At 39.7% G+C, this 21,778-nt stretch overlaps 1 protein-coding gene and 1 long non-coding RNA gene across 3 annotated transcripts; one reads left to right on the top strand and one right to left on the bottom strand.

The window, feature by feature from the left end:
* Positions 1–738: 738 nt before the first annotated feature.
* strc1 (stereocilin 1) lies at positions 739–21,005 on the top strand. Of its 2 annotated transcripts, none has more exons than XM_031276615.2 (28): positions 739–1,415; positions 1,502–1,526; positions 2,147–3,539; positions 3,811–4,641; positions 5,319–5,384; positions 6,056–6,166; positions 6,355–6,509; positions 8,501–8,687; positions 9,565–9,680; positions 11,004–11,133; positions 11,263–11,445; positions 12,084–12,122; positions 12,221–12,391; positions 13,271–13,411; positions 14,198–14,259; positions 14,352–14,487; positions 14,611–14,699; positions 15,044–15,179; positions 15,355–15,551; positions 16,157–16,247; positions 16,552–16,723; positions 17,275–17,450; positions 17,592–17,747; positions 18,344–18,486; positions 18,632–18,780; positions 19,185–19,282; positions 19,412–19,562; positions 20,679–21,005. In XM_031276615.2, exons 1-28 carry the CDS (start codon positions 959–961, stop codon positions 20,783–20,785), a joined length of 5,868 nt encoding a protein of 1,955 aa, XP_031132475.1. In that variant the 5' UTR covers positions 739–958; the 3' UTR covers positions 20,786–21,005. The 2 variants fall into 2 exon arrangements, with proteins under 2 accessions (XP_031132475.1, XP_031132474.1); XM_031276614.2 differs by having other exon boundaries at positions 20,676–21,005.
* Positions 12,510–20,187, bottom strand: LOC116034030. Its single transcript, XR_004100956.2, has 3 exons — positions 20,178–20,187; positions 18,184–18,189; positions 12,510–12,632 (listed from the first exon to the last, which is right to left on the bottom strand). It is a non-coding gene; the product is annotated as an uncharacterized LOC116034030 (long non-coding RNA).
* Positions 21,006–21,778: the final 773 nt, after the last annotated feature.

The raw sequence follows: 21,778 nt of genomic DNA, 5'->3' as shown, positions 1-21,778 counted from the left end.
GAGCAACCATGAAGTTAGAAGGATGAGCGACAGCTTGTTGAATCCTGACTCTGTACAGTTCACCAATATGAAGCCTGTCCTCAACCCAGTTCTTCTGCCTCAGCTGAACATCACTACTATAGCCACAGGATAAAACAACGTGGATTATTTTATTGTATTTTATTACTACTATTATTATCTGGAGTGGTTGCCTGCTTCCATTTGATTGAGGGCACTTAAAATGTGGTCGACACCAGCTACATGCATGTGCATCCTGTTTGGTAAGTAGGCTAATAATTCTAAAAATAATATTTCAGAAAGCTCTCAGGCTGTATTGTCTAAATAAGAAATGTAGTAATACAGAACCTTCCACTGAGATGGCAAATTAGCGTATATGTGATCAATTTCTTGATAAGCAAAGCTAAATTATCAGTAGGCCTATTAACTGTTAATAAAGCTTTGCATGAGAAAGAAGTGCTTGTTGTAAGACTTATAAATGCTTACACATAACAGCCATAGATTATAAATAGGCTACAGCTAACGTAATATTTGTCTGTTAGATTTTTTTTTTTTTTTTGTCATATCTGCAAATGACGTTTCCAACCTGGTTAAATAAAGTTAAAAACAAAATAGCCTAAATGTCAGAACTCTATGTTTTGACTTTTCAATTTTAGCAAAGATTAGATAAACGTTATCACAGAAATTAATATTTCCTTTATATTATTTTTTCTTCTTAATATCTACAGGGATCATATGCGATGTCAGGCAAGTGAATTCACAACCCACATTAATACAAAGAAAGTCTGACCATTCTCCTGACGATGCCACCAAATTAGAGGGAGAGATCAAGGAAGTTATTAATCAAATCCACTCTTTGTCCGGTGAAAATGCAAACACGCGCAGCTCCGGCGTCTCTTCGTTTGCTGAGTTGAGTGCATATTATGATATTCTGAGTAATTTATTTGCTGTCTTTCAACCAATGGTGAGAGAACGATACCTAGATGACTTTCCCAAAATGTTAGTTTGTATTCTGTCTGGGAGACAGGACTGTGGACTGGAGGCAGAACTGACAAAGACCGTGTCCCTGGAGTTAGGAAAGCCACTGCTGATATTGGTGTCGTCTCTGAGATCCCAGACATGTACTCCACCGAGCAGCGACGGAGAGTCCAACAGCTTCCTGAGGGCCTACATCAGCATGGGGGAATCAGCCTCTGCAGCGTTAAACGGTTTTCAGCAAACATTTACAAATATACTGTCAAGTGTCCCTCTTTCTGGAAAGTTGATAAGTGCTGTGAGTGGCCTTGTGGATGCAGCTGCGACGTATGTCTCAAATGTCATGGCAACTGTACTCCAAATACCAATGGACTATATTCAAATAGCTTTACAGTTTGGAATCAGAATACCATCTTTAGACGGACAAGAGACCTGTGAGCAAGGTAAAATTCCCATTAATATAAACATTTTAGCAGTGCCGTCATTTCGTTATGCTAATCAGGCTACATTTTCCCCACTTGTTCTGCAGGAGATCTCAAGCAGCTCATTATGTGGTAAGTCATATTAGTGAAATTCACGTAAACCCTTTTTCCATATTAAAGCTAAACAAAAAATAAATATATAAATAAAGAAATAAAAGACAAAGGTAGGCTACAACAAGCATGTGTAGACTACATTAAAAAAAAAAAACTTCAGAGGGAAATTTAACTACGATTCCCACAGTGCATTTCGGTAAGAAACATCAAGCACTGAGCCTAAAATTCTGATGTAGCCTACGCTGCTAACGGTGAGCTAAATATCACACTGTTGAGAAAACGGAGTTTACAGACTGCAGTTTACATAAATTCACCAACAGATTCTGTCTTCATTTGGAATGAATTCAGCAGTGTTTTGTTCACACCTGAAATGCTGAAGTGTTTCAAATTCACCATAGCACCCTAGTTTAGCAATCAACCAACAAAAGCACTGAAAAAGGAAAATTACTAGCTAGCAAACAATAATATAAGCAACAAAGGATATTATTATTATTACTATTTAACATCTCCCTCCATGTGTCATATAAGTAATACATATCAGCCAGAGTAGCTCTCACTACATCTGTATGCATTTTAGTAAATATTATCGTGTTAATTAAATAATCTGTAACAATGAATTCAATTCCTGTTTTCTTTAGGGGAATAAACAACAATGTGAGCTGGTCCTTCAGTAACTCCATCATTGACATCCTCCTGGATATCTTCCTGGGTCCTGGGCAGTCTATGTGCACATATCCAGGGCCAGAGTGCCAGAATCCTCCCAGTGTCCCCTTCCAGCGCAGCGTCCCAGAGGCAAAAGACGACATTGATATCAACCCTGACATCCTTCTGAAGTGTGATCGCCACATTCTGGTCGGGCTCAATGACACGCTGTGTGCTGACATCATCACGGGGTCAAGAGTGGGGTCCTCTACATCTGTGCACACCTTTTGCCAGGCGCTCAGCTCCCTCAGCCCTAACCAGATAGAGCAGGTGTGGAGCAACATGTGTTATGTTATTCAAACACTGGTGTCCCCGCTCCTCAGCAGGTCATCTGACTGCAGCGTTGGGGACACACAGCCTTCCCCTGCTGTCACCCCTTCCTTTGAAACGCTTCCCATCCCTGGGTCTGCACCTCAACGAGTAGTCAGAGAAGCCTCCAACCTCAAACAGCTCGCCTGTAACTACAGCAGCTGGCTGGAAAACAAGGCGGTGGATGCTGTCCTTGTGTCACTGTGCAGCGATAACGAATATAGGGAGTTTGTGAAGCAGGTTTGTAACAATGCTACGTTGATGAGGAAACTGCTCTCAAATCAGATGAACAGCTGGCTGTATGGATACTGTGCCAACTCCTCTGCAGACCCTGGGTACATGGTGAGTCAGTTCTGCTTCTATGAGCAGTGGATCAACCAGCCCTCAGTCCTGGTGGATCCCTCCTTACTGGAGTTCTGCATGACCCTGGACAGTTCCAGACTGACCCAACTAATCTGTGACAACACCGGATTCTTCTTGCTTTTATTCTCCAACCCTGAAAACGGGCGGTTCATGCCAAACTGCACAAGCCTGCCCCCTCCACCACCATTCCCCAACATGAATTTATTAATATTAGATTCTTGTCGTTACTCGGAGTGGCACGATGTGATGCAAATTACCATCGACATTTTGTCACAGTGCATTCTCTTCGATCAGAGTGGTTTTACTAAAGAGGTTTGCTCGAACAAAACTTTTCTCAACAGTCTGCTGCGTAATAAAGCAAATGCCTGGCTGGAGAGTCACTGCAACTCCTCTCTCACCTTTCTACCCCCTGAACCAACTCAGACCCAGGCCTTGCCTAGCATCACAAGCTGGTGCGACTACTACACGTGGGGAGATCGGCAGGTGGACAATTCAGTGGTCGCCCTCTGTTGGGAGTACGATCAGCTTGCTTTTCAGAAGAATGTCTGCTGCAAAGCGTCTGTGTTTGAAAAGCTGTTACAAGACCCTCTGAACAAATGGCTGACATCAGTCTGCACAGACATAAAGGAAATAGAGGAAATAGCTGTGTTATCACAGGTGGGTATTTAACCTGGATGACATGGATTTGTGTATCCAAAGTCTATCAACTTGCATGTACTAAAAGATTGACAAGTCCCATATACAAGTCTTGAACTCTATATGCGCTCATGTATACTGTATATCCACAATATATAAAAAACTAGTATTAGCAGTATCAATCACTAGATGGACAGTAAACCATTACAAAAATCAAGGTAAAATATTCTTTTAAAACTCAGTAGTATAGAATTTCTTTCTAAAGTTGTATTCACAATCATCTGTGCTTTAGGTGTGCAGGTACTCTGACTGGACCCGTCCCATCATCGTTGACATGACTGATCTAGCTCTCTGCACTGAGATCGACCCACTTAACTTCACCTCCAAAGTCTGCGCCAATGCCACAATCCTCCAGAACCTGTTGGCCAATCAGGACAACACCTGGTTAATACAGTTCTGTGCCAACCATTCAAACCCAGTGGTATCTCTTGGTGGAAATAGGGGACAAGTAGGCCTGACTGGATTCAACCCGGCAGAGCAGTGCCAGTACTCCAGCTGGAGCATTTCTCTTCCAGATGCAGCACTCCTGACTCTCTGCTGGCAGCACGACCAGACAAGTTTTGTCTCCTCCATCTGCCCTAACGCTGGTCTTCTCTTTCTGCTGTCCCGGGAGCCTTCTAGCTTGTGGGTGGGCAGCATGTGTACCACCTACTCCAACTACATCACTAGCACCACCACCAACAGCAGCACCACCACCACCACAGACCCTAATTTTTGCCTGGCCAGAAGCCTGGTGAAACAGTTCAACTGGACCTGCTCAGCTGACTTCACATCAGCCTGCCAGCCCGGGGCCAGTCAGAATATGGCCCTGCAGATGGTGGTGCGCTGCTGGGTGGAGAATCGGAGGACCAGGGTGAATGATGTGCTGAGTCCACCTGTGGCCACTGTGTTGGAGCAGGCAGTTAGCATTACTGTGGTGATCCTGTTAGCCCTGGAGGAGGTCCAGAACACCTCGCTGCATGTCACTGAGAACATAAGACTGAGTGTGTTAGGGTCTGTCGTTCGCTATCTCGAAAGGGAAAACAACTTTGACAAAAAAAGGGTGTTGCTGCAGTGCTTTGGGGTAAGTACTAGGTATTCTGATAATTTAATCTAACAATTAAATGTCCTATGTTGAAAATGCCACTTAAGTAAAAGTATTATTAGCAAAATGTGCTTAAACTAACAACAGTAAAAGTACTTATAATTAAAAAAAATCCCCTAAAATGGAAATATTCAAGTACCTCAACTTCTGCTTGAGTACAGCAGTTCAGTAAATGTACCTTGATACATTCCAATCCTGCTTGCTATATTATTTGTTACTACTTATACAGTATGAATGACTAATGAAGTATATTTTAGCAATGTATTCTGTAGGTTAATCAGAGCATAGTGTGAATAGAGATTCTCCCTCATGTTTTATTCATATAGGCTCAATCAGTTTATGTGTAGAACAGTTCATTGACTTTATAGTTTATCCAATCATTAATCCAAATCAGTTACCATTAGCGTCATTGTATAGCAGCTGACCTCCTGTGTACAGACAGCCTACAGCTGGTGTACGGTTACACTCCTGTCATCGATATGGACATACTGATTCTCTTCCTCTGGGTGTAATCTCTACTGGCTCACACTTGATTTGACAATTACAGTAATGTGTTTAACAGCAGACTCCCAGATTATGTAGTGACATGAATCCCCATGTTAATTTTGTGTGTGTGTGCGTGTGCGTGTGCGTGTGTGTGTGTGTCCCTTCTGTAGAGAGTCTTAACCAGCTTGATGCTGACAGCAAGAGACGTGACCAGTAATGAATTCTCCGTCATTAAGGTGATTTATACCACACCTTAAATGTTATTGTAAGTTAAAGTCTGTTGGTCCAACACTTTTGGTCCAGACTTAAATATCTCAACAGTTATTGGATGGATTTCCATGAAATTTTGTACAGACGTTCATGGTCCACAGAGGATGAATCCTAATGACTTTGCTGATTCTCTGACTTTTCCTCTAGTGCCACCAGTATACATTTCTTGCAGACATTCATGGTCTCAAGACAATGTGTTATACTAACTTTTCCTTTAGCTCAATCATGACTTTGACATTTGTGGTTTTGAGTGACATTTCTCAACATGAAGTTAGTACACACATTCATGTCCCCCTCAGGATGAATTGTAATAACTTTGGTGACACCCTAACTTTCCCTATGGCACCATCATAAGGTCAAAATTTAAATGTGCCCAATACTTTTGTTTTTAACCAAATCCTTGCAAATCTAATTACATTCCCATCAGCCTCAGATGTACTTTGAGTTTAGTGCTAATTTGAAAACAAGCATTGTCATTGTGAGAATGTTAGCATCCTGACATTACCTTTTAGCTCAAAGCACAGCTGAGCCTAGGTACAGCCTCACAGAGATGCTAGCATGGCTGTAGATTTTTAGGCTTGTATTATACAAGCTTGTACACTTGTTTATTTGGACTAATTTCCTCGTGTGTGTCCAGGAGTACTTCAGTATACCGCTGAGCAGCCTGAGCTCAGTGCTCAGTTCAGCTCACATCACCACCGTCAGACTGATTCTTCAGTACTACAGCAGAAACAAGGATACGCTACAGGTGAATAAGCACACGCAACCACGTGAAATCTACACCGACCACAGCTGTCTTTTCCTGTTTCTTCCTGGAATTTGTAGTTCTCTGTTTCACTGCTGTATCGTCTGTTTTATTCTAAGTTGAACACAGTACAGTACACAATTTTGCATTGTTGCTGACACAGAACTGGTATTTGTTTCTGTTGTTTTCAGTTGCCAGTTATGTACCTGTCCACCATGGTGTCAGTGTTGTTCCAGGCCCACCTGGTAAAAGATGATAGTCTTTTCCCTGAGCTGGCTCCCCTGCTAGCTGCAGCCAGCCCAGCTGACATCGAAGCTTTGCCCTCACTGCAGAACAACAGCAATGTGTAAGTGATGGTGTCACCTAATAATTTCTAATAGGGCTGCACAATATATTGTTTCTTTTATCGTCATCGCGATATCAACTGGCGCAATAAACACATCGCGAAAGGCTGCGACATATCGCGAAAGACACTGATTTTTTTGTGTTAGTTGAAAGAAAATATCAGTAGAAAACTGCACTTTAAAATGTAACCTTTTTTTGTGGTGCCTAACATTCAATTTAATGTTCAATAAAAGAATGTTGGAAATGATTTCCCTTCATTTGTTTCAAACTCAACAAGCTATTTGTTGTATTTTAGCAGAATACTGAAAGCAGCTGAAAGGGAGAACTGAGTACACTTTAATATCTATATATATATATATATATATATATATAAATCTATATAAATATATTTTTTATTTATTGCAAGTAATATAGTTATCACGATATTCAACAGCATTTTCACATATCACATATTTTCCTCATATCGTGCAGCCATAATTTCCAATGACCAGATACTCATAAGTAATGAGCCCAATACTCATTAAAACAAGGTGCCTTTATTAATGACTATTATGTCACTTATTCTAACAGCAGTATTATTTATCTGGTGCATTGGTGTGTGAATGATGATGATTGTTTCCTTGTTTTCTTAAAGAGTAATTTGTGATGCTGTTTAAGTTTGTATGCAAGACGTTATTTTTAAAGGAACATGTGTTTCCTGGAACAATTTAAATTAGTTTAAAGTAGCTGTTTTTCGTGGCCAGGTTGGCTCAGTGGGTAGAGCAGGCACACGTGTGCTTGGAGGTTTGTGCCTCGGCGCAGAGGTCCAGGGTTCGAGTCTGACCTGTGGTGATTTCCTGCATGTCTTCCCCCCCTTTCTCACCTAGCTGTCCTATCGAATAGAGGCGGAAAAGCCAAAAAATAATGAATTTCTAAGATACCATTCTCCATGCACCTTGTCAGTAGTTTTTCTTTGTGTTACATCTGCCAAGAATATGTAGTGAAAACCATGATTTAAATGGTGCAAAATCACGCAATGTCACTTTGCTACATACATTATGCTCACAGCACTGGTTTCTGGCTTTTGCAAGAAGTGATGTGTCATTGTGCCCCGAGGTGCCAGCAACATGCATTATACATAGAAAGTAAAGGAAACTAGTTCACTGATAAGATTTCAATCTAGAAAGGACTCATGTGTGTGGAGGTATTTGCTGTTGAATCAACAAGAATGAGCTATTAAATATAGAAGCGCAAGGAAGTCTTAGTTATGCTTTGGTCTTTATTATCTGTAAATCTAACTGTAAATTCAAGCCAAACTAAATATTCTCTGAAGGGACGGTTTGTCTGCAGACAGTGCACACATAGAACAAACACAAGTACAAAACACATACTTTATCACAGTCAAACTTTTTGTTTCTTTTCTTTACAGTAAAGTCTATAGTTACATGATACCAATATGACATCTGTACCAGCCAGAAGGCAATTAGCTTAGCTTAACATAAAGACTGGAAACATGGGGAAACAGCTGGCCTGGCTCTGTCCAGTGTAGTCTGTGTAGGTAATACAGATCACAGTAGAAAGTCCAGCACATCACCCCTTTACAACGACAAATTGTAACCCTCACACTTAAGATTTTGTACGGATGAAACAAAAGAAATATAAAGTGTTTAACTAGTGAACTTTAGATGTGCTAATAAGCTGATTTTTTTCAACCTTTAGACAGAGTCAGGCTAGCTATTTCCAGTCTTTATGCTAAGATACGTTTATTGCCTCCTGACTGTTGATTTGTACTTAACATATAGAGCAGATGCCAAATCTTTCCTTTATTATTTGTATCTGGCTTAGGGTAATAAATGGTACGTTTTCCCTTCCCCCAACCTCCCACTATGTTTGAATTTCTTAAATGCAATCTTTCAAGGCACTTGAAATTATTCAATAAAACTGTTACAAAGCAACAGTTCCAGTACATCACACAAAACTTTATTCTTTTTTTATTTAATTTTTTTTTTCTAGGAGGGAGACCATTAACAGATACTTGGGGGATATGACTCTGGACCAGCGACGGGCATTTGGCTTGTGGTACAGTAGAGGTATACCCCCCTCCAACATCATCAGAGCTCAACAGTCATTCATCAGGGACACTGGAAACCTGATCGCCTACCTGCCCTTCTACAACTTCCAACACCTCTCATCTGCTCAGGTAACAGCCCTCTGAGCTCTGACACCTGGCTGGGAAACGTGAGAAGCCAGGACTCAGTCAGTTCGATTAGCCTCCGGGCACAGCAGAGCTATCTGTCACATACTGGTCAAAGGAAAGCACAGACAGACTCTTCTTTCTCTGTGATCACCAATGTGTGTCATATGCTTGTAGCTAATGTTCAATAAGTAAAGATAGGAACACATGAATTAAGAATGACCTGAAGATAAAGAGGTTACTTACCTCTTTATCAGTGCTAAACCATGAATTCAAAAGGCTTTAAAGGAATAGTTTGACATTTAATACACTTACTCGCTTTCTTAAATATGAAGCTACAGCCAGTTAGTAAAACTAACTAACTAAGCCAGCTTAGTTTAGCGCAAGCCCACAGTACAACCACAAAAAGCCTAGTTCTTTTGAAATGCTTTTGTACGGATTTGATAAATAAGATATAACATTGTATTTTTTTTTGCTTTAGAGGTGCTTTAGACAGATTTTGTTACCTTTGGACAGAGCCAGGCTAGCTGCTTCCCCCTGTTTCAAGTCTTTATGCTGAGCTAAGCTAACATAAGGACATGAGAGTGGTATCAATCTATTCATCTGTGCCTGGCATATATTAGTGAATGTAAAGTATTTCCCCAACCTCTCATCTGTGCCTGGCATTAGTGAATGTAAAATATTTCCCCAATCTCGCAAATAAGCATATTTCTGGAAAATGTCAAACTGTTGCTTTGAATGAGTTCATGATTCTGTAGGATATGAAGACAGCTGAATTATTTCTTCTCTAATATTTATTTCTCACATTTTCCAAAACTAATTAATGTAACATAACATATTCAGACAGAGAAGTTACCCATATATTTCTTTAATGTTTCCACAGCTGTTGGATGGGCTGGATGTGTTGCTGAGAAACAGCCTCACTTCTCTAAAGCAGGAGTTCATAGCTTACAGCATCATCAGCACCTACAGAAACCTGACAGCTCAGGATTTTACCAGGTTGGGAATGACTGTCCATGTACACTGTTTATTAGACATGAGCTCAGTAGGTGTAACCGTAGATATCATAGAACTTGGCAACCAAACATTGATATTTAGTTTGATTAATTTAAAATTATTTTTAGGTACATTTTGACCCCTGTTTTTATACTAATTGGCCTAAGTGTAAAGCATGTTAACAGTCGTGTAACTTGTCATGTTAACAGACTATTTGTATGTTGCTTCCATTATTGGATAATTTTACATGAATATGAACAGTTAATATACACTATATGTATTGATGAATTAGACTCAACAACAACTGAATACAACTGACACCCTAAAAATACGGCGGATCAGCGAAGGGCATTTGCGTCACTGGCAGCACCAGATTTAGTTTAAAGGGGAACTATGCAGTTTTTTTAGCTTAATTTACTTTAACTGAACAGCTTCGGAGTCATTGGAGTTATATGACTTTTTTCGAGTTGAATGGTGGTCGTCTCGCTTCCCCTAGCACCTGTGAGCGGAAAAACCACCCTTGCAACTTTCGGCCGGCAAGCCGCCGGCCTCAGCGTCAGGAAGTATCGCGTGATATCAGGTCTCGCAATGTAGGGAATTGCTTCATGGCACTGCACACATACGGCCATTCAGGAACCGGCTAACAAGGTAGCGATGGAGTTTTTCACACTATCATCATGGCTGAGCCGGCTAAAAAGAAGCAGAAAGCTAGGAAAGCATTGTCAGAGGAACAGAGAAAGAGGAAACGGCAGACTGACCGAGCGAGGAGTCAGACACAAGTAAAGATAGGAGCTGCCAAATATCTATTCCGAAGCTGTAGGGGGAGCTCTATAGAGAAACCTGCGAGCAAAAAGTGAGAAAACAGAGAAGAAATGGCCAAAACTGCATAGCGCCTCTTTAAAGGGTAAATGACCTAAAAGAAAATAATTAGTCAATGATTTTGATTCAGCAACCAAATAACTGCAAAAAAGAAAACAAAGATGGCTATTTTGCACAACTTACAGTGGCCTAGTGGAGATCTAGGAGAGTGGAGAACAGGCTGAAACGAAGTGTCTTTTTTATTTTTATTTAAATACTAAAAAAATAGATATTTAATCTAGAGACCCAGCAGAAACATCGACTGCAAAGGTAACATATTACTATGTAAACTATTAACTTCATCACTTCTTTTGCTTTTGTGGACTTATATGTCTTACAAATGTATTATGGTCATATGGGCTATGGGCGACGATGAATGATGTATAAAATGTGTATCTACATTTTTTTGAAGGAAACCTTTCATCTGCTCCCAGATGTTTGTTGTTAAAACAGTGTTTATAATTTTAGGCTGGGTAATCTCTCATGCCTGGCAGACCCAGAGGACCTCCTTGTGTACAAAGGCACTGTGGTCTTCAGTATCATCCGGGACATCGTTATGAACTGCTCACGAGAGGGACTCAGTCTGCCCAGCCGTCTAGTAGGAACAAAGAAATGACTGTCTGGTTTCTTTATTGTTTTTAATGTGTGCTTTCATTTAACAATTGCATTTAAGGAGTATTTATAAAATATATGCTGTATCTGTTCTTGTTCTGAAACTCATATCCAGATTTCTAGTTTGTTACTGAACAGCACAGAATTAAAGGTCCCCTCTTCGCTCAGTCCTGATCGACTGGCAGAGCTCGGCCACCTCCTGCCCTTGCTGGGTGTGACTTTCCTGCAGGGTCTCACCCCGTCGCAGCTGCTTGCTGCCCTCCCTGCCCTCAACTCTGTGTCATTCAGCCCTGCACAGGTAGAGGAGTGTATTCAATCTGTAATGTACAGTGGAAGATGTACTGTAGGAATTATCATCTACAGTATAACTGGATTTATATTACCATTTAACATTTAGTGTTTAAATAAATGTCTGGGGTTTAGTCTGTCCTTTTCCTAGCATAAGCCCCTATTTGTTATACATGGTTGGGTTTCCTGACAGCTGGTGGGGCTTGTAGACTTGAGGAACAGCTGACAGGCAGTCGTTCTTCAGCACACTGACCCCTGAGGTGAGGCAAAGACCTGAGCTTTACTTCACCCTCAGCTATCATCTGAACTAGACTTTTACTTTTACCTGCGCCTCACAGCTGTTGTCTTGCTGTTATATGTCATAAGAGGATTAACCTCTTCAAACCTACAGATAGTTTGTCGGGTCCATCATAACAATAATGTTGTGTGGGCAAATGTTCAAGCCCCACAGAACCCACTTAGTTTTATATTCTAGGAAATAGTGAAATAATGGTGAAGACAGCATCTTGGATTTGAATATTTCACCCATTATAAACCAGTGATACAGAGCTGGAGCAAGTACATGCGGAATACCAGTCAATTACTAATTAAAATGACCACTTTAAACGTAATTCCTTTTTATTAATGTGCTGTCTTTCTGTTTTTCAGGCTTCCATAATTGTAGACAAGATGTCTTCAATTAGCACTGTGAGTAATTTGTAAACACATCACATTGTGAATTAAATACAGAGATGCCATCTGCATTTTTGTGCCCTGAGCCTCACACCTTCCTCCCCTCTGCCCAGCTGACTGCTCCAGTCCAGCTGCAGCAGCTCGGCTCCCTCATTGTGGGAATAAAGACGGAGACCTTGTTGACCCTCACCTCTGACAGGCTGCTGTCATCCCTGCCCGCCATGGCCCAACACACACCAGGCCTAAGCCCGCCACAAGCCAATGCTATCTCCACCAAACTATGGGTACAACACAGGCACGCTTGGAGTGGGGAGACACATTCATATTGATTTGAAGATGTTTATGGAAAAATCCCAATTTTCAAGTTTTATCAATGTAAGGCAGGGGTTTCAAACTCAATTTCACTAAGGGCCACGCTAGAAAATGAGAATCACATTAAGGGCCAGACATGTATAGTTTATTGACATGCTTTTATTTAATCGAAAGTCAGAAAATGTTGACTGTATTGTTGCATGTCTCATACAGCTTTAGTAAATCGAGCTAAAAATAATGATTGCATATTTTACAACAACCTGTTTCACAGGCACTGAATTTCTGAATGTCAAAGTCAGCAAATCTGCCAAATTCTGTTTTGAGTGTCGCGTAATTACAGTTTGAAAACAGTTTCCAAAATTTGTTGGGAACCTAAATTGATATGTGGGACGGATCAAAACCTGCAAGGGGCCTGATTTGGCCCGCGGGCCTTGAGTTTGACACGTGATATAAGGTGTTAGTTTAGCTTTGTTAGCGTCAATGAAAAAATTTAAAGAAAATTGGAATAATAAAACTAAAATAAAATGTAGAATAAACAAGCCGTAGACCTAGTTGCTATTGCACACACACTTCAATAAAGGAATGATGGACTTTTGGCACTTTTATAGCTCATTGCAATTTTATTATGATGACATCTATATTATATGTATTTATGTCTTATGTTTATCTATTGTATGATGTGTTTGGCTGTGTTGACTACTGTTTGCAAACCAAATTGCCACTTGAGGACATTAAATTAAATTTGATTCCAATCCAGAATTGAACTGGTTAGCATATAAGAAAGGATGTAGGATCTGTAGAGGACGGCTGCAACACTTCTCCTTGTGTTATCTCACCTCTTTCCTGACCAGGGCTTTCCAGAAGTAATCGGTTGGCTGGATGATGTGGAGCCTTTGCTCTATTGCACTCCCCTGCTCAGCATCCTGGCCAGGACTCGTATGCTAGTGAACAACATCACCACTGCATCCAAAAAACCCTGGAACACACAGCAGGTATCACACAGCCCATTTTGCATCGACACACAGCATGAAAGCCATGGTATTCAAACGTTTTGCATACCATGGCTAATAAATGTGTTGCCTGCAGCTCATGAGACATCATCACAGGGTGCCTATGCAGAGAGGTAAACAGTTCAGCCAAAAAATGTTATTTGACAAGTTGTTTTGTTTTAGTCAAGTATCAGAGAAGCAAAAAAATATTCAGTAGTTAACGACGAAAATGGAATAGTTGAAGAAAATGAACTAACAATTAATCAATTAACTAACAAACAAATAATGGCTTACTGCAAATCAGATCAGTTATGTAACATTAACTTTACATTTTGAAATTTGCAAGAAAAGAAAACTAGTAACAAACTAAAATCTTCCACCCCATGGTATATGGCATATTGAGTCAGTTCATAAACACCTGCTTGAAAGCATCTAACCCTGAGCCTGTGACTTTTACTTTGTGTTATGATCTCTTCATGCTTCCTCTGATTAAGAGTGCTTCCTCTATTTGTCATGAGAAGGCGTGTATGACAGTATCTTGATTAACCACTAAATTATTAAGTGGAGAAGCAAAAGCAAAGGCGACATTGTCACTAACTAACTAAGATTTTGAATGGACCTGCCTGTGAATACAAACAACACAGAGAAACTATCATACACTATTCATATCACATTGCCCTTGTCTCTGATCATGAAAACTGGTTAAAAAAGCAGCCCAGAACCTGCATAAACCAGCATGTTACAGCATAACACTTAACGCAACATTTTGTTTTCCGTTTTCTTCCATAGGCTGAAGCAATTTTCAAAGAGGTGCTTGAAACTAAACCAAACCTAATTAAACTAGATTTTCCGTAAGTACAATTTTTTAGGTTGGTTCTTTGCAGCTTTACAGATGATATAACAGTTATGTGCATCTATTGACCTCACCTCTTTATGTAATCAGGAGTCTGGGAACAGTGGGTCAGGGTGTAAGCTGCAAGGTCTTACAGGAACGTGTCCGTGCTGATTCATCGCCTACTTCAGTGAGAAGAATCCTGGCCTTCCTCAGGCAGCAGCCTGGTCCTCTTCACACCTCACTGGTAAACTTAACCTGTTTAATTGTTGCCATTCTATTGTGTATTAGATTTCTGACTTCACTAAAAAAATTGTCTTTAATAGACATGTGATATATGTCCTTAGTCATGCGTGTTTGTTCTTTACAGAAAACGTGTGTGATTGAGGAGCTGTACCAGTTTGAGTTCTTCTCTGAGCTGCTCAAAGATCTTGGAGCTGAGATTGCCCTGTCCATGCCGTAAGTCAGAAACTGACATTAATCACTCCATTATTAATGTGTTAACACCATTTTCAGATATTTCTAAATTATTGCAGGACAATGGCCATCTCATTATGAGTAGATAAGAATAGAACATGGTGGCAGGAAATATATGGGAAACCCTTGTGTACTTGTCATGTTTGATCTACAAAAAGAAATAAGTCTAGTATATAAAGGATAGTATACTATAGTAATATTGAAGGTAAAAAGGCCACTCCCTCCATTTGGAAATAAAATATGTATTAGATGTACCATTTATTGACTATATAATGATAAATATTCTTTGTCATTTTGTGTCTGTGTGTTTGTGTGGTTGCTTGCAGGGTGAGCACCATTAAGAAGTTTCCCACAGACATGATGGACGCTCTAAGGAAGATGATCGTTCAGGACCCTCATCACTTTCTCTTGCTGTCTAGAACAAAACAGGAGCTGCTGGTGGACAAAATGGTGCAGAGAATGGTCAGTAGAGCCACACTGTGTTGCTGTACTGATCCCTTTCCTCTTTTAAAAAGGAAGAAGATGATGGAAAGCCAAGATTTTCAGTTTGAAAACAGAAAGATTTTTAGGAGTTCAGTAGTGCAGAGATTGTCATATTTGTTGTGTGATCAGTGTTTTGTGGACTCTTTCTCTGCAGAGCATGTACACTGGGGTGTTCACTGAGCAGGAGTTTCGTTCACTGGGCATTATGGCAACGTTTGTGGTGGATGAGGTTTTCATTCAGTTGGACCGCAGCTTCTTCATCAACAATCTGGTTTTCCTACGGGGGCTCTGCTACAGCAGCAGCAAGATGGACATTGTGGCTCGTATTCTGCAGGAACCTGCCGCCTTCGGGTAACGTTATCACCTCAAACTGAAACTGAATTTTTAACTGATGGAATTAGATTCAATGATTTATTCAACAATGAATTTTTGAACAATGAGGCAGTGTAACCATGCCGTTACATATCCTTTTTTTTTATTGGAGATCCGTTGTATAAGCCTGTGGCTTCTTGACCTCTCATGACACATTTCTTTTTTCTTTCTTTTTTTCATTATCTGGATTTTATGCACGCTCTAATCAATGTGCAAAAAAAACAACTACAGTTCTTTTGCAGCTTTTGAATTTTCAGTTAAGCCAGAATTGTTGTAAAACACATTACAAGTGTGTGAATTTGGCTTTGTGTTTATTATATTTGGCCATTATGAGACCTGAGTTAATCAGCAAATTTGTCAGTGTGTCTGATTAAGCAAACTTATGAAATCAGCCTTGTAGTAATGTACATTTAGAGTTCATCCAGTAGGGTTTTAAAAGTGTGTGTGGGATTCCTAAACCTATACAGATATAAGATATGCAAGTTTACAGTTAGGGGGGGGAAACATGGAATTATGTATAGGAGATTTCATATGACAAAAGCTCTACCAGGTAGGTGATGATGTGTTCTTCTGTTTCTTCACAGCCCAGTTAACAACTGGAACCAGACAACACTCAGTCAGGTGGACCGGTTTCTCTTCTTCCTGCCTGACGACAGACTGCAGGAGATTCCCCTGGTGAGTTTACTGCTGTATTTTTATTTGTTTGGTATAACATCTTCATTGCTCCTTAGATTGAGGAACATTTATAACTCATTCCTGTAACGGATTCATTCGATTTACAGAAATCCATAATGAGGCGTAGAGATTGTTACTTGATCCCATGGCAGGTGATGCCAACAAAGGCCGTAAATAAATCACTCAGGTGTCACATCTCCAAATAGGTGTCAGGATAAGGTGGTGAAGTTCCTGTTTTCCCGTAAACCATCTGTGTAAGTCTCTACTCTCTACATGTCCATATGTGTTGTTTGTGTTTCCACAGGCGTTGATGACTGTGGGCCGTATAGAGAAGCTGTTCATGAGCCAGCGTCGGTGGGCACGTGGGGATGTGGGGATCTTCTGTTCAGACGAGAATGAGAGGAAGAGACTTTTTGAAAAGCAGCAGTTTGTTCTACAGTTTTTCCTGGGCTTCCTCAAAATGAATGCTGGATCACGTGAGCACCACTTTGGTTCCTAAAGTCTCTGAAATAACCCTAATGGTACACTCTTAATGAATAGTTGGACATTTGAGAAAATACGCCATATGTCTATAAGACGGATATCACCCTCTTAGTTGTCCGTTCAATGTAAGTCTACAGCTAGCCGTCGGTTAGCTTAGCTTAGCACAAAGACTGGAAAAGGGGAAACAGCTAGCCTGGCTCTGTCTAAAACGTAACAAAATCCACCTACTGCACCTTTTTAAAGCTCATTAATTTACATGTTTTAATTTGTTTAATACGTACAGAAACCAAGGTGTGCAAACAACACATGGTGGTTTTACAGGGGATTATGTGGGGAACTATTTCTTGGTCAGGCGCAGTAACTTCCTGGAGTCTTGTCATCATTGTGAGGAAGCTCTATGTCCAATGTCCCACTATTCCTTTAATGTACGACAATTGTGTCAAAATTATTGTACGATTTTTTTTATGAAGTATATGAAATTAGTCATATGCTGTATGTCAACAGCATCTCCTGATCAGATATTTGTGTCTGTGTCCTCTACCAGCGACTCCTATGGTTCCTACTTGTGAGATTCTGTATACAACAGTTCCCTCTGCCTGGCCCTCCAACAGCCTGACCAGCATGTCTTCATCGGCATTCTCCAACTGTCTGGAGCTGATGGGACGTGACCCGTTCCTTGCATCCTACCAGCGCATCCAGGTGCTCAACAAAGTCAAACAGGTGAGCTCCTTCTGTCGTCCACCTCAGACCATTTAACAACCTCTCAGATGTGTTTTATTCAAGGCTGTACAGGGTAGCTTCCCCTCTTCAGTCCAGACGTTAACACTGTGTGTCTGCTCTGTCTTCACTGGGTATGTGAAGATATACGGCCCCGCCTCGTCCTTCTCCCAGTCTGTGATTTCTCAGCTGGGTGGAATAGCGGTAGAGCTGTCACTAGGGGAGCTGAGCAGCCTCCAACTGACTGAGCGAAGTAGCATCGCTGCTCTGGGTGCTGTCAGTGCCTGGAACAACAGACAGGTAGCTGCTTTGGCCGCAGAAATTAACATATCCCATAGATTTACCAGACTGCCTGCATTAACTCAATGTTGACCAAATATGCACTGTAGTCAAGACCAGAATATGACATTTTTTGATTTACCATTATTAAAAAAAAAGAAGTAAAATTCTAAAATGTGCCTTATTTCATGACAACTGAGAATTCTTGATTCTGATTTATAAGCAGAGGTCAATTCATTTCTAGATGGCTCAGTTCTAGTCTTAATGAGCTATTCCAGTAGGCCAGCATGGACAACAGCAGGACCTTCCCTAAGTGGAATGCAGCCATTGTTAATGTTATTAAATACACCTGTGCTTTTCCTACTGTGACATGTCAAAATGTCTGCTGTGAAAAGGTCTATTGCAATGGATGACAAGGAGACAAAGGATTACATAAAATGACCAGAAAGCTGTTAACTCTTCTCTAAAAAAACAAACAAAACAATATAACTGTCATCAAAGTAGAACTTTTTACAGGGCTGTGTATAAGACTGTATTAGTTTTAGCAAGGTGTACCTAATACACTGAGTGTATGTTTAAAGAGCATATCTGGATCATAATTCTTGTTGTCATCCTAGCTTTCTGCACTGTTTACCACCGTGTTAAACTCCACCAAGCAGAGTCCGAGCCAGCTTGACTCTAGCGTACTGGTGGCGATGGGATACATTGTGTGTGGCGCTAAAACAACAGAGATGAATTCCTTCAATGCTATAGAGTTCAGGTGAGCAGATTAAAAAAACACACTATTACAGGCAATTATTAATGCCTTCTTTTTGAGAATGACTCTGCTGCTGACAATATTCAGTCATAATAATTTCCCTTCCCTCCCCCACTCTCTGTGCTGTGTCTCCACCTGGTGACTGCAGTAAGGCGGTGCTCTGGCTGGGGCAGCTGAAGCTGTCCTGCTCAGAGGAGCAGCTGCTGGCTCTTGTTGGGCTGCTGGCCCACAGTCTTGCGTTTGGACCCATAAGTTCATGGGGAACCGATGTCTTCATTGAGATCGGAGTTCTTGCAGGTATTATGCATTCACAGTCTTCGCCATATGGCTTTTTACCAATTTCCAATATTTTCACACCTGCATTCACGAATATTGTGAATTTATGTTCATTCTGTAGCTAATTGCACTGTAGACAGCTGTACTAAATCACATTGTGCAAGGAAAAAAGTGTCAGTTCTACATAGCGTTAATTGGACATCTGATGTAATATCTGTCTGGCACAAGTATCTTATTTGTGTTCCCCAGTCAAATGCTATGTGTTCACAACCTTAACTTAAAGCCATCTTGTTTTTATTATTTATTTTCTTGGCACCCTCTAAATGTATACTGTGTCACTCTCTTATTGCTGGATCCCAGTGTTTTTGTCTCAGGTGACCTTTGCACTTCTTCACTCTATTTGAAACGTTTTGCACTTTTTACAGCTGGTCTTCCAGACATGGCGATGTCAGCTTTAGTGAAAGAGCAAATAGAAGGAATCACATCTGCAGCTATCTCAATGATACCACCTAATAAGTTTGCTGTAAGTCGACATTTAACAAAAAGCATTTCATCTATGTTCATGTTGGTGAATTTATTCTAACAAATCCTTATGTTTTCTTGTCTTGTCTCTGCCGTCTGCTCCTCTGTCTGTTTTGTCATTTCCTCAAAGGTGGTGTTTAACCAGAGACAGATCAGCATGTTCTCCTATGAGCAGGCTACTGCAGTAACTAAGGAGCAGCTGTCTGCTCTGTCAGATGTTCAGAGGACAGCTCTGGCTCTGGTGTTAACACCGTGGGAAGACAGGCCTGTGAATTTCAGAGGTAAACCACTGAAATCTTTGAAACTCTTGTTGTCCACAGATGATTGTAAAGTATGGCAGTTTTCCAGAAGCTTAATAATTTTTTGCTCTAATCGAAGTTGTCCCAATTCCATACAAATACTATACATGGCAGTATGTTATATATTAATATTTATAATATAGTGTCTTTGAAGTGAATATACAAGAAATGCAGTGTTTGCACTAAATGGAAATCATATAAGATGTGCACTGACAGTATTAACAAAATAAAATTAGACTATTACTATTATTCCAACTACAAATAAAAAGCATTTGTTTTCCAAATATGTAATCCTTTACTTTTCTTGTTTTCTTGTTTGAGATCATCCATCTCACCATCCTCTGCAATTTTTTTTAATTTTTTCCTAGATGTAAGTAGCTCCTCTATGTCCTCTGTGCATCTGCAGATATATCATACTCAAAAATCAAGCACATTTAAAATGTATATAGACATATTTGAGTGAACTTAAATCCCCTATGTGTGAAATGTTTTCAAATTGGTGGAAGATGATGGCGAAAGATTTCTCTCTTAGAAAAGTGAGACAATCCTGGTGAAATTTGTCTTTTTGTAAATTTCCACAATTTATTCTAAGTATACCACTTAGAGTCACCATATTATCATTATCATTATTAATTTTAAATGTTTTAATTGTGAATGCATTTTATGCACAAAACCTCAGTTAGAGTAGTATGTAGTGTGGAATTGGGACGCGTTATGGGACACAATTGGGGCTTTGAAATGTGCTTCAATTATCTCACAATTGCATATATCTGTTGTATAGACTAAATGATACAATTGAATACATTGAGTGTGATTGTGAGCGTATATGTATGATGATGTGCTTTACTGGGATTCAAAATCCTACATCATATAAAAAGAAACAGAAACTTTAGATGCATATTTTTCTATTTGTTGTTATTCCCATAGTCAGTCACAACAGCTCTGAAAGAGAAATGTACAACTAATACTGGAATGTCAAAACCGAACAATGTTTTACAGTGTTTTTTGTTATGATTATGACATACAAAGGCTGAAAACACACAGGGATCATATATTGCATGGCTCTATATTCATATTGGTTTCACTGTGTTCAAGTAGGGAAGTCACTGGGGCTGGCACTGAGCCACAGTCCTCTGTGTCTCATACTGGGACTGCTGATGCTGCTGGTCCTGTCCTGCCCTGACCTGATCTGCCCTGGCTCATGACCCCACTCACCCCTGCTGGATCGGGAAACACCTCCTCACCCTCTTTAAAATAAGCAGCACTTCAGGACTTCTATATAGTGTATTCAATGATGAGATTGTAATTTATTTTGTGCAACTATAATTTATATATACATATCAACATTCAGCACTAAAGGAACCAAATGCATAGTTTAATTTAAAAAAGCAATACATTTTCACAGTATAAACATAAACAAGTCTAACCAACTTTTTTTTTTTTTTGATAAACCTGTATGAACCCCTACTGTTCTGATGTATCCTTCTCAGGGATGTGATGCCTTGAAAAAAAAACCCAAACACTTAAAAGAGTTAAATATAGTTATTATATAGTTATTATGAGCAAATCAAAGTTGTGTTGCAAACCTACAAAGTTATATATTTTTGTGAAATTATATAATATTTTTGTCACAAGAGCTCTAATGTTTGCTACATTTATATATTTGTGAGTTATCTTGATTATATAACAGGTACATAATGCTCAATGATACCTGGTTGTATTAGTTTTGCTCAACTTCAGTCTATTTTTGCTGTGAGTTTTGTATTGTTGTGCACACTTTCTGGTGTGATAAATATAGTCCTAAATTAATAAACTGAACCAATCTGCCTCTGATTGACTGTTTTAATATGAATATTAATACCTCACATCTGCAGTAATAAATTGGGTAATAATGTTTATATATAAATGGATGTTTATGTATGATAATCCATGTGGACATACAGCTTTCAACAAGAAAAGAAAAAACAGTGGACTCATTAAGTTATTAACAAACTATGTATATTAATTTATACTTATATTTCTTTTGACTTTTTAAGTCAACATTATGCTAGTTAAATATTACAACTGTGGACATGAATCAACATTATGAGTCAATATTATGAGATAGTAAGCCAATGTTCTGATTTTTTAAGTTACTAGCTCATCATTTAGATTTACCATCTAAAAGCGACTTAAATCTGAAAATGTTGATGAAATTT

Source organism: Sander lucioperca, chromosome 3 (genome assembly GCF_008315115.2).
Source record: "Sander lucioperca isolate FBNREF2018 chromosome 3, SLUC_FBN_1.2, whole genome shotgun sequence".
Classification (NCBI taxonomy): domain Eukaryota; kingdom Metazoa; phylum Chordata; class Actinopteri; order Perciformes; family Percidae; genus Sander; species Sander lucioperca.
This window is presented reverse-complemented; position numbering and strand designations above follow the sequence as displayed.

What these genes read in the sequence shown, in the direction of transcription:
- strc1 (XM_031276614.2), top strand. Translation starts at nt 959, where the DNA reads ATGGTGAGAGAACGATACCTAGATGACTTTCCCAAAATGTTAGTTTGT. An exon ending in TGTTGCTGCAGTGCTTTGGG is followed by an intron (nt 4,642 to 5,318) that starts GTAAGTACTAGG and finishes TCCCTTCTGTAG; the next exon opens with AGAGTCTTAACCAGCTTGAT. An exon ending in CAGGAACCTGCCGCCTTCGG is followed by an intron (nt 15,552 to 16,156) that starts GTAACGTTATCA and finishes GTTTCTTCACAG; the next exon opens with CCCAGTTAACAACTGGAACC.